The 13,200-nt window shown below is 40.9% G+C and overlaps 1 protein-coding gene across 1 annotated transcript; it reads left to right on the top strand.

Annotated features, from left to right (window-relative positions):
- Positions 1 to 68: 68 nt before the first annotated feature.
- On the top strand, positions 69 to 12,742 carry btbd9 (BTB (POZ) domain containing 9). Its single transcript, XM_038726535.1, has 11 exons — positions 69 to 228; positions 605 to 813; positions 2,758 to 3,121; positions 3,878 to 4,145; positions 4,261 to 4,480; positions 4,912 to 5,031; positions 6,053 to 6,162; positions 6,356 to 6,545; positions 7,504 to 7,611; positions 8,702 to 8,780; positions 10,661 to 12,742. Exons 2-11 carry the CDS (start codon positions 629 to 631, stop codon positions 10,856 to 10,858), a joined length of 1,842 nt encoding a protein of 613 aa, XP_038582463.1. The 5' UTR covers positions 69 to 228; positions 605 to 628; the 3' UTR covers positions 10,859 to 12,742.
- The last annotated feature ends 458 nt before the right edge of the window (positions 12,743 to 13,200 follow it).

Raw genomic sequence — 13,200 nt, forward strand, 5'->3', positions numbered from 1 at the left:
ATGTGTCACACGGAAATTCTTTAATAAACTTTGATGGGGACTCTTACGTTGAAAAACTGGTTATTCAACCGGAAGTGCTTGTCCATTGATAGAACTGGTTTCCGTAGGAGAGATGTTGGAAGGATAGTCGATTTGGTGCTAAATTTTCCTGCACAGTGGATGAATAACCACGACTGTATTTTTGAGATCATCTTTATTTAAAACATATGAGTGAATGAGAGCTGCTCGGTAAGTTTAACACGCAGAACGAACCCAGAAAAGGAGCCGTTACTGAGCCGTTAGCTAACGTCTGTTCAGGTGTCAAATGTCCGCGGCTGTAAACAAGATAGCTCGACATCTTAGCATCTTAGCTAGTGGTCACTATCACTATCACTTTCTCCGGCGGAGTATTTTTAACCTCTTAAATGCGTTGTTTTTACTGAAATACGAACACGAGACTGGATTATGTAACATAAAGTTGGCCTACTAAATATGTATCGTTAGATTTCAGGGCATCCTAGCTAGCGTTTAGCATTCAGTCCGCTAACTTAACGTTACGTGCTGTGAACCAACTCTCTAGCTGTTTTCACCCTCAAAGTCTGGTTTGCTCACTCCTGTGTGTCAGATGTGACTCTGGCAGCCGTCGACCATGAGTAATAGCCACCCTCTGCGTCCACTGGCCTCCGTGTCGGAGATCGACCACATCCATCTGCTGTCGGAGCAGCTGGGAGCCCTGGTGCTGGGTGAGGAGTACAGCGATGTCACCTTCATTGTGGAGGGGAAGCGCTTCCCGGCGCACCGGGTCATACTGGCAGCTCGCTGCCACTACTTCAGGTAACTGTGAATGTCTAAACCCATGGCACCTGTAAGTTTAACATATGTTACCGCTGTCAGCTCTGCAGATCTTTTTGCTAAGCCCGTCCTTATAAACCCATCCTGTCCGCACAACTGTTGAAATATGCAAACCCAGATATTCATTTTTTTTTTTTATTTTACCAGGAAATTTTAATCTCTTTTACAAGGATGTCCAAACTAAAACAATCACTGTTTGATTTTGATAATAGCTTCATTGTCATTTAAAATCACAAATGACATATATTTCCTAGTTCTAACCCTACATTGGGAGGGTTTGCATATTTTCTGAATCTTATGTTTTTTGGACAGGGGAAATTGTTTATGGTTCCCTTTTAACAATGACTGGGGCTACTGTGACTCGGTGGGCTAGAGCTGTCATCCACTTATCAGAAGGCTGTTGGTTTGATCCCCGGCTCCCAAAGTCAAAGCGTCCTTGGGCAAGACACTGAACCCCAAATTGCAAATTGTGAACACACATGAATTCTGTTTGTGGTGGGTAGTTGGCGCCATAGCCTCTGCTCATCAGTGTATGTGTGGGCTGCCTAGTTTCTCTTTCTTCCCACTAAAGAGTCATTCCATAGTGACACACAGGCTCACACAAAAGAACATTATTCATATTAGGAGCAGTGTTTCCCACAGGATTTTAAGAGACTATGGTGGGTTGGCCTTGAACTCTCTCACCGAGGGGTCCAGTGAGAGGGTTTTCCGAAAACCCTGCATCAAAGAATAGAAGAGGGAAGAAGTAATTTCCCTAACATTTTTTTATTGTTTTTTTATTACTACTTTTATTGGACACGTGTAATATGTTTTATACTTTCTGTGAATATAATCCAATTAATCTTATTTCCATGCTGTATAGACACTTTATTGTTGTGTGTATCCCCACACTAAATTCATTAAGTCCGACCAGAGTCCGAACTTGATAAATAATGTTGTGTGTGGTTCTTGTATCACGTAAAATGAAGACTTCACAGCCTCTCTTCAGGTAGGACACTAATACTAATAATAATGCAACACTTGTCTTTGTAAAGAGAGAAACTGACAGGATAAAGTCGCTAACCTTCCTGTCAGCTTGAACTGGTCCATTACAGTGGATTTACCATGAAGGCTTTAAGACGTGTGCTTCTAATGTAGGCGCGGCTAGCTTAATCGCCTTCTCACAAACTTGTGACAGAAACAAGTCATTACCGTAGTTACCTCAAAAGAAAAGTGGTTGTCTTGAGTCGTGCGAGCTTACAGTATCGCGGAGCAGCGCCCAGAAAACACAACGTTAGAGGTCTGTAATATATTATGAGATGTAAAAATATTTTTCGGCTCATTTTGAAACTATGGCGGAGCAAATTAGACTATGGCGGGCCGCCACGGTCTCGTTAATTAATGGGAAACACTGAGGAGTTCATGTTGTATCCGGCAGGAATTTGATAGCTTTTCCAAACACACAATAAGCATCTGATACTACATATACAATGTGATTTACACAATGTTGATACCTTGTCAGATTTTCTATGTATGCTTGTCAGAATGTATTGGCAGATGTTTGTCAGACTGCTTGCAGCTCGTTGAGACGGTCTAAATACATACAGGAGCAGGACTTTCTGACAATGCTGCATAATGGTTAAATTCAGATTGATTAAAATGTCTTCATGTCTTTTTTCTCTCTGACACCTGCCTGAAGAAGATCTTGTAAATCGAAATGTTGTCTTGAAAGTAGAATTTACCCATTTATTTTGGAAACTAACTGTGTGCAGACAGTATGCTTGTCACAATCTATTGCCAGATGTTTGTGAGACTGCTTGCAGCTGGTTGGGACAGTCCAACACATGTACGAGCAGGACTTCCAGAAATTTCTGTGGAGAAAGTTAGTTAGAAAACTTAACGCCACTTAAATACATAACAGCTTTTTGCCTTTTCTGGCTCCTTCAGGGCCCTACTGTATGGTGGGATGAAAGAGTCCCAGCCCCAGGCGGAGGTGTGTCTAGAGGAGACGCGGGCTGAAGCCTTCTCCATGCTGTTACACTACCTGTACACGGGCCGGGCCAGTCTCAGCTCGGCCCGGGAAGAGGTGCTGCTTGACTTCTTGGGCCTTGCTCACCGCTATGGCCTCCAGCCACTGGAGGACTCTACTTCTGAATTCCTCCGCACCATCCTGCACACCAATAACGTCTGCTTGGTCTTTGACGTGGCCAGCCTTTACTCTCTGAGCGCACTCAGTGCAGCCTGCTGTGCCTACATGGACAGACACGGACCTGAAGTATTGAATTCTGACGGCTTCCTCATGCTCTCCAAGGTAAGAGATGGCTTATGAACAGTTATAATCAGTATTGCATCTGGTTCATTCTCACTTTAGCGTAGCAATAGATTGTGAAATATGGTTTGAAATATTAGAATAATAATGGGAAGTAGGCATCTCCTTTGCCTTAGGTGTAACATAAATATGAGATACAGTGACCTCTAGTGGCAGATAACTCATTTCTACCAAGCAGTGCAACAGAGTGTTATTTGAAGCAACAGGCTCTTAGGACACATCATGTATCACTTGATGTAACTTCAGCTAAGCCAGTGGTTCTCACATTGGGGAGCGAGCCCCCCTGGTGGGGAAAGAGCCACTGCAGGGTGGCGTGGATGAGCAGGGAAAATATGGGAGGGGAAAGGAACAAAGTTGAATGAACACGATTTATGTAGGGAAATAAAAACACGAGTTTGCTGATGCAATCATACTGACCTGAGTCATTTCTTTTATTTAAATCAAAGTAAGTGAGTTTGAGACCCGCTGACCTGATCTAATGACACAGAAACCATCCCTTAAACTCTGCACGCCCATATCCCATTACCCGTACGGCTGTAACTCACACTTATTTTAATAATGGAGTCTACAATTACTTATTTGTTTGTTCAACAGTCAAAATAAACCAAAAGGTTTTGACTTTCTGTGATATGAAATACAAGACAACAAGCAAATGCTCATAACTAAGAAGCTGTAACCACTACATGTTGAGTATTTCTTACTAAAACAATTGTTTGATTATTATACTTGTGTTTGCAGACTGCTCTGCTGACTGTGGTCAGGCGAGACTCGTTTGCTGCCAGTGAGAAGGAGATCTTCCAGGCCTTGTGTCGTTGGTGCCGACAGCACGTGGATGGGGCTGACACCAAGGAAGTGATGGCAGCAGTGCGGCTGCCGCTCATGACCCTGACAGAGATGCTGAACGTGGTGCGACCGTCTGGCCTATTGAGCCCGGACGACTTACTGGACGCTATCAAGACCCGCTCTGAGAGCCGCAACATGGACCTGAACTACCGCGGCATGCTTAGTTAGTGCTCTTACTCCTCAATCTGCTTTCTGTCATTACTTTAATGAATGACATCAGACATCAAATTGAAAATGTGATTTAGTTTATTTCATTTCACTTCTTCTTTCTCCTTCAGTCCCAGAGGAGAACATTGCCACCATGAAGTACGGAGCTCAGGTGGTGAAAGGGGAGCTGAAGTCTGCGCTGCTGGACGGAGACACCCAGAACTACGACCTGGACCACGGCTTCTCCAGGCATCCCATCGAGGATGACGGCCGGGCCGGGATCCAAGTCAAACTTGGCCAGTCGTCTATCATAAACCACATCCGCCTACTGCTGTGGGACAGAGACAGCCGGTAAGACAGGCTGGTCTCACCCTGCTAAAACAAACAGCCGGGTTTGAATCTTATATGTAGACATATATAGTATTATTTACTACTATAATATTAGTTTTGCTGGTTCCAACAAACTGTTGGCAAGGCGATGGAAGGGCTCATCTGAAAATTATTAATTATATTAAGTTTGTCTGTTTGTAGTGATATTTGCTTGAAGCATGTCAGACAGAGTGTTGTTCAATAAAAAACCCAGCAATTAAAAACAAATCCCGCTAAAACTACTTGGATAGTAGATATGGTTATTTGGTTTCTAGGCACATTTATATATAATATACATACAAGAAACGTGTATATATTTTTTGCTTTTTAATTAACCCCATTAGACTGATATATGATTATGACAAACTTATTCTGAGTTTGTTTACTGATTTAAAATGTCTTGATTATTTAAGGTCTTACTCCTACTACATTGAGGTATCTATGGATGAGCTGGACTGGGTGCGTGTTGTGGACCATTCAAAGTATCTCTGCCGCTCTTGGCAGAACCTGTTCTTCACACCACGAGTTTGCAGGTAAATTAAACTAAAGCATTTGGCTCCTGTTTCAGTTTCACCAACCGTTATTATTCGTTGGACCTAGCTGCTGTTGAAATGTTGACTTTGTCATATTTTATATATGTTCACCATGCATATTACAAGAAAACCAGCACTCACAAATAAGAAACACCTGTATTCACAAGTAGTTCAACATCTTTTTATGTTCCATCATTTTGCCAGGCTGGAGATTTTGTTGTCACAACAAGTCAAAACAAATCTGATTCTATCTCTTTCATTTTGGCCAAGCACGTATGTGCTGTTTTCCAAAACTTGCCTTAACCTGCTGTGCATAGCAATTACAGTGTGTTTTGACATTGTTGTCTGCAATTTTTTGGTAGATTGGTAGCACCACCATACCCAGACATTCTGAGGAGAACCCTGCATATAACCTTGTGCACTTTCCTTGTTAGTGGAAAATCCAATTGCAGTTTATTAAGTTCGCGTTTTGCAAAAAGTGAACATGGTTATTTATGTAATGTTTTGTGTTCTTGGGATAAGAGTATGTTGTAATCAGCTAATAGTTCAAGAGGTATTTTTTTTTAATCTCTAGTCAGTTACAATGTGCCTCACTGTAGAGGAAAAAGTAAAAGGTGTGGAAATGAAAAAAATAGTGACCAGTATGAACGTAACCATAAAAACAACAGCCCGTAAAGTCAGACAAGGAATATCTAAACTGAAAAACAATATTGTACTTTGTTTTTTTATTGTAAAAAATGTACTTTATTAAGCTTAAATTAAAATACCTCAACTGTATGTTAATACAGTTATTGTATGACATGCTAATAGACATGCAACAGTAATTTGGGTGGAATTCACTTTTATTTTTATATTCAAGTTTTAATTAAATTATTTTCAGATTTTTCAAGCAATAATTCATCTTTTATTTCAAACTTAACCATGAAGGGCTTTCCCTCTGTGTCAATTTTTTCCTGGTTGTTTAAAGATCTGATGGTTCTTTGGTTTTCCTGCTCATTTAGATCTGATGATGCTCTTTCAGGTACGTTCGCATTGTGGGAACACACAACACAGTCAACAAGGTCTTCCACCTCGTGGCTTTTGAATGCATGTTCACCAACCGCTCATTTACCCTAGAGAACGGACTTTTGGGTAAGTTTAAGAAACAAAAATTGTGTCTTCAATACATAGTAATAATAATAATAACGATATTAATAACATGAACTGCGTCTGATAGGTGGATTTTACTTGTTCTATATTTACCTTGGTAAGCTAGATCCCTTTCATGCAAACAAGTGCAGATCGTAGCAAATCCAGTATATAATCCTTCATCTAATATCTGCAGTGCCCAGTGAGAATGTGGCGACCATTGCAGCGTGCGCCAGTGTTGTTGAGGGCGTAAGCCGTAGCAGAAACGCCTTGCTCAACGGGGACACACGCAACTACGACTGGGACTCCGGTTACACCTGCCATCAGCTGGGCTCTGGAGCAATCGTCGTCCAGCTGGCTCAGCCCTACTCCATAAGCTCCCTGAGGTACATCTGGCCACATGGTTCAGTCTGAGTATCTTGCAAACCTGAAATCACAACATCTGGTGAAGTAATAGTTTAGTTCATCGTAATGGGCAGCGAGGTAGATTTCTATTTCTGGTAGGTTATTTCTCATTTTACCATATTAATTTTTCTTCATTCTCTTATTTTAGTGTTAATGTTTACTCACTACTTGAGAGTATACGAGACCAATGTGACACTGTGTGACATCTGTACTAGCGTGTTCACTGTTTTGCTTTACCTGGTCGGTGCTTGTAAAATATCCACGTGATACCAGATAACATCTTTCTCTGTCTTTCTCTGCAAAGTGCTAAATATGCAAATATACTTTGGCAACAGTTAATAAACCTGGGCGGCTCACCCAACTAAAGTCATATGTGGGAAAGACTGCATGTGAACTGTGTGAATTGTATCTTGATAATAGTACATATCAAGAAATCCATGACTATCTGTCAAAATTATGAAGCTTTAGGTTTAAGACAGGTCACAGTGGGCACTATGTGGTTTAGTAGATTTAACATTTTATCGACTGCTATTTGACATGATTATATGGCTATTGTCATTTCAAGAACTTGTGTTGTGAATTGTCATTGTAATCCACAGTCGGCTCTGGCTCAGGAGGTAGAGTGTGTTGGCTGTTAATCGGAAGGTTGACTCCCCCAGGCCGCATGTCGAAGTGTCCTTGGGCAAGATTCTGAACCCCGAATTTCCCCTGGCGGCTGTTCCACCAGTGTATGAATGTGTGTGAATGGTGAATGCAGATGTAGGGTAAAAGTGCTTTGAGTGGTCAGAAAGACTAGAAAGGCGCTATACAGAATACGGAGCATTTACCGAGCAGTCTGCAATAGCATTGAAATCTTGTGTACAGTGATTATGAGCACAGCTAAAAGGGTTAAATAGTGTTTATTGTTCACTTTATTCTTCACTATCTCTGCCTGTTCAGGCTGCTGCTGTGGGACTGTGACGAACGCTCCTACAGTTATTACATTGAAGTATCCACCAACCAGCAGCAGTGGACGAAGGTGGTCGACCGCACCAGGATGGCATGTCGGTGAGGCTCCCATTTCCTCCTCTGTCACTTCCTTCAGAATATTTTTCATCTGAAGACATGTCCGTGAAATGCAGTGTTGATAGAGTGGGCCAAAGTGACCCAAAACGTTTTAATGTGTTAACAGTTTGTTTAGAGTTGTATCTGTATGTCGTTTTGCATCATAGTAGTTACCTGTTACAAACAGTATATTTTGTCATGTGTGCAAGACTTAGTACACAATAATGTTTTATTTCCATTTACTTTTTACTGTTAAATGATCCCACTAAGCTTTGAACTCTTTTTTTAGTACACATTCTCTTCTGAAAGTCTAATTATAAAGGAACCTTTAGCCAAATGTTCCTCGCTATGGAAGAAGCAGGCTTGTTTGAAAATAACTTCCTGGAGGGGGAAGGATTAAAAATAACTGCTTATATTCCAGCTATTGTTGACTAACAGCAGATGTTCGCTTTAGGGCTGCAACTTCATTTGCAATAAATGTTGTTCATCTTTTTCTCGATTAATAAATTAGTTGTTTGGTCTATAAAATGTCAGAAAATGGGTGGAAAATATAAATCACTGTTTCCCAAACCTTCAAATGTCTTGTTTTGTTCAAAACTCAAAGATATTCAGTTTACTGTCAAAGAGGAGACTCACGTTAACTTTGAAGCGCTCGTTAAGGCCTTCATTATTTAATATATTCCTTTAGTCTGTAAGGGTCCACCCATCAAAAGAATCAAAACAGCTTTTCAGAAAAATTTATCCAAGTTGTGAATCCTGTCATGCAAAGTCCATCGCTCTCTGTCTGCTAACTTCTCTCATCCTGCACCGTGTTGTTGTTGTTTTCGTGAGGTTGCTTCCTTCAAAATAAAAGCTATTAGCAGTCTGTCGGAGCTAGATCAAATGAATGACGTGTACTTGATTATTTTTACATAAGTATTATTCTGTTTGAAATAAATAATCTGTTTCATAGTAGTTTCAGTTTTGTGCAAAAAGAATTAAAGGCCTGTCCCAAATAAAGGCAGGGTCAATTCAGTGATTTTAGCAAACAAAAGCCCTGGCTATTTAAAGTTTTACGATAATTTTTTTTTTTTTTTACCACCCTCTCTTGCAGATCATGGCAGACATTGAAGTTTGATAAGCAGCCTGCTTCCTTCATCCGTATTGTTGGGACTCACAACACTGCTAATGAGGTGAAGACAAAGTTTACTATAATGGTCATCAGGCAGTGGCTGTAACTTATTCCTTCTGGGCAATTGTGCACCTCACGTCCAAAAAAAGTGCTTCTTTCTCAGACCGTTATATCAGGTGTCTGACAACATCATGGACCCGCTAACATTCCTTGCTTTTAAGCAGAAACAGAAGTCTCGCTCAGGGACAACTCTCTCTCCGTGAGAGGCGAGTTGTTGCTGGAAGATGATGGTGGAAACATCACGTCACCTGCAACTTCCACAGGAATAGTTTAGAATGTCATCAGAAAGTTGATTTATTTCAGTAATTCCATTCAAAAAGTACACACAGACTGATATATTTCAAATGTTTATTTCATTTAATTGTGATGATTAAAACTGACAACTAATGAAAATCCCAAATTCAGTATCTCCAAAAATTAGAATATTACTTAAGACCAATACAAAAAAAGGATTTTTAGAAATGTTGGCCAACTGAAAAGTATGAACATGAAAAGTATGAGCATGTACAGCACTCAATAGTTAGTTGGGGCTCCTTTTGCCTGAATTACTGCAGCAATGCGGCGTGGCATGGAGTCGATCAGTCTGTGGCACTGCTCAGGTGTTATGAGAGCCCAGGTTGCTCTGATAGAGGCCTTCAGCTCTTCTGCATTGTTGGGTCTGGCGTATCGCATCTTCCTCTTCACAATACCGCATAGATTTTCTATAGGGTTAAGGTCAGGCGAGTTTGCTGGCCAGTTAAGAACAGGGATACCGTGGTCCTTAAACCAGGCACTGGTAGCTTTGGCACTGTGTGCAGGTGCCAAGTCCTGTTGGAAAATGAAATCTGCATCTCCATAAAGTTGGTCAGCAGCAGGAAGCATGAAGTGCTCTAAAACTTCCTGGTAGACGGCTGCGTTGACCTTGGACCTCAGAAAACACAGTGGACCAACACCAGCAGATGACATGGCACCCCAAACCATCACTGACTGTGGAAACTTTACACTGGACTTCAAGCAACGTGGATTCTGTGCCTCTCCTCTCTTCCTCCAGACTCTGGGACCTTGATTTCCAAAGGAAATGCTAAATTTACTTTCATCAGAGAACATAACTTTGGACCACTCAGCAGCAGTCCAGTCCTTTTTGTCTTTAGGCCAGGCGAGACGCTTCTGATGCTGTCTTGTTCAAGAGTGGCTTGACACAAGGAATGCGACAGCTGAAACCCATGTCTTGCATACGTCTGTGCGTGGTGGTTCTTGAAGCACTGACTCCAGCTGCAGTCCACTCTTTGTGAATCTCCCCCACATTTTTTAATGGGTTTTGTTTCACAATCCTCTCCAGGGTGCGGTTATCCCTATTGCTTGTACACTTTCTTCTACCACATCTTTTCCTTCCCTTCGCCTCTCTATTAATGTGCTTGGACACAGAGCTCTGTGAACAGCCAGCCTCTTTAGCAATGACCTTTGTGTCTTGCCCTCCTTGTGCAAGGTGTCAATGGTCGTCTTTTGGACAGCTGTCAAGTCAGCAGTCTTCCTCATGATTGTGTAGCCTACAGAACTAGACTGAGAGACCATTTAAAGGCCTTTGCAGGTGTTTTGAGTTAATTAGCTGATCAGAGTGTGGCACCAGGTGTCTTCAATATTAAACCTTTTCAAAATATTCTAATTTTCTGAGATACTGATTTTGGGGTTTTCATTAGTTGTCAGTTATAATCATCAAAATTAAAAGGAATGAAAACTAGAAATATATCAGTCTGTGTGGAATGAATGTATACATTATACAAGTTTCACTTTTTGAACGGAATTACTGAAATAAATCAACTTTTTGATGATGACTAGTACCTGTAAGTAGCTCATAAAGTGGATGTGATTTCTCCTGTTAGTTTGACTCTGATCTCTCTTCAGGTGTTCCACTGTGTTCACTTCGAGTGTCCGGCCCAGCTGGACACAGAGGTTAATGAAGGCAGCCCAGGCCTGGACTCCTCTGATTCTGGAGCCATCTCCCAGCAGCAGCATCGACCCCAACGACCTTCACGCACACACAGCCTGCTGCCCTCCCAGCCCTCTTCATCCTCATCATCTTCCTCACAGTCCCATCATTAAGAGACCCCTCACTCCCTTATTGGAAGGTGTTGAGAGGAAGGGAGACCTCAGAATGCCATTTTGCACAGCCTTCATCATTAAGACTGCACTGCTACAACGCTGCTAAAGGCAGTCGTCTCATTGTCATAAACCATGATCCGTCTGTCATAAGTGCAACATTAGAGACTGGTATATCTGTAGCAGCATTTAGGGCTCCAGTCTTCCCACTTTTGAAACAAAAAGTTAGGTGTTACATCCACTGGCTCATACATTTTTGTGAAGGTACTTTCTAGCTACTCAAGACTCGAGTTTTTTCCTTAAAAAATCATCAAAGTGGAATCTTTTCTTCTCCAAAGATGAGGAACACTGAAATGTGGTTATACTGTACCACCAAAGAGCAGTAAGACCAGGGTAGGGGGGGTTGATATCTGAATTTTACGGGTTAACGTTTCCCAAAAAAAAGGTGCATTTTATCCTTATAAAAAAGCTATTTTTTTAAGAAACTTGTCTTAAAACGACTACTCACTTTTCATACCATCAAGCTAACAGAGTAGCATTTAAGTATTTTTCAAAGTTTGGAATTCAATTCTTCAAATATTTGCCAAAGCTGTCGAGCTAATGCATTTCTTGGCATTTATATGCAATTTGCACTTAATCCAATTATGCATTTGCAAATTAAATAATAGCTGTTGATTATTTGTTAACAGGCTTTGACACCCGAAACCAACATCGGTGATCCTTATCTGGCGTGACTTTTTTGTAGTTAAAATTCATACCTCGGGGAAAAAAAACTCACTATAACTAAACTTAGATTTAAGTGAGTCACTTAATTTAGCGTTTTAAGAGCTTGAATAGCTTAGCACAAATGATTGGGGAAATCACTTAGGTTGGGAAAATTGGGGCTGAGGGTCTCGGACCAAATTATGTATGCACTAGGGCTGCTGGGATGAAAGGTTATATACAGTAGATACACGAGCAGCTGCTATTGGCACTTTATTTTACTCAAGTACACAGAAATAAAGGTTGCAGCTTGGGTCTCCTGACTGAAGTACAGAACTGAAGTGCTCGATATCTGTATGTTAATTTAATTTAAACACTTCCTCGCTCTGTCAGGATCGGCCAGGTTTGTCTTTTGTGTTTTTTTTTTTGTTGTTTTTTTTTTGGAGGTTTGTTTTTAAATTAAGCTCATCAGTGCTGTGGTTCCTGTTTGTTTCTTTTGTGTCCTGATGTTGCACTTTTGAGTTGTTTGTCTTGAAAAATCTTCAAACCTTTTTATTTGATGTTAAGTAACCTGAAATACCTAACTACCTTGGGCGACCCACTGATGTTTCTATAAGCCTTCTTTAGTCATCCACATCTACATTATAGATTACCCATAGTTGGATAAAGTCTTCCTTAAGAACTAACCAGATAACTGAAATAGGGCTTTGTTCAGGTTACATTGTTTATGTAGAGGAAACACTCCCCATCCCCCATCTAACTTTATGTATGTATATAGTTTTACTTAATATATATATATATTAGTTTTGACCATTGACGTGTGATTGCATTTCACTGCCTCTTGTTCAATACATTGCCTGTCAAAAATGTGATTATGGAAACAACTGACATTGTTTAATAATGTTCATTGCTGTGAGGGGTCACACCCGTCTGCTTGCCTGAATCGCTGCTGTTTAACACAGCGGAAGTCTTTGATACAAGCAATACAGTGATCTCTATCTTCTGTTGAGCCTGGAGTCTCTTTTACAGACCAACAATGCTGATTGATCAGTCAAGATCTATTCATCATGCTCCAGGCTCCGATGCCCTGGTAGCTCTTCTTTAGGCAATGTCGATGTGTAATTCGTCCCAAGGAGCTGTTTTATTGTCATGAAACATTTAAAAACATCTCATTTTGAAGTTCAAGTAGCAAGTCTGTCTGTCTGTTTTTGTTGCTCAGATAATTGCCTTGTTTGTAGGAATAGCAACCAAAAGATTTCAGCCAGAACTGTGTGACAGAAAAGATTTAGAAGCAGAGGTGATGGAGAGCAAACACTTCTTCCTTAAAATAATGACCATTATATGGAAACAGTCACACTTACATGAAGTTTTGTGTACCTTTTGTGGGTTTCTCAAATATAATCACTGATCATAGGAAGAATTGTTACCCACAGTTTTAAGGGCAATGCGGCAAACTGCCTCGGGGCCCCAGACCCTCTCCTCCAGCCTCCAGGTTTACCATATGGCATTTGTGCTAATTTAAAATTGCAAATTTGTTTGGGAACACTGTCCGCCACTAAAAATGAAGAAAATGTATGGGCCTTAAGACACCCCCTGCATTATTACCTATCTTGAGACTCTGAGCCCTGGGAAAAGATCTAGTT

Source organism: Micropterus salmoides, unplaced genomic scaffold, assembly GCF_014851395.1.
Source record: "Micropterus salmoides isolate LMB-PRFRI ecotype aquatic unplaced genomic scaffold, ASM1485139v1 Ms_hic_scaffold_18, whole genome shotgun sequence".
Taxonomy (NCBI): domain Eukaryota; kingdom Metazoa; phylum Chordata; class Actinopteri; order Centrarchiformes; family Centrarchidae; genus Micropterus; species Micropterus salmoides.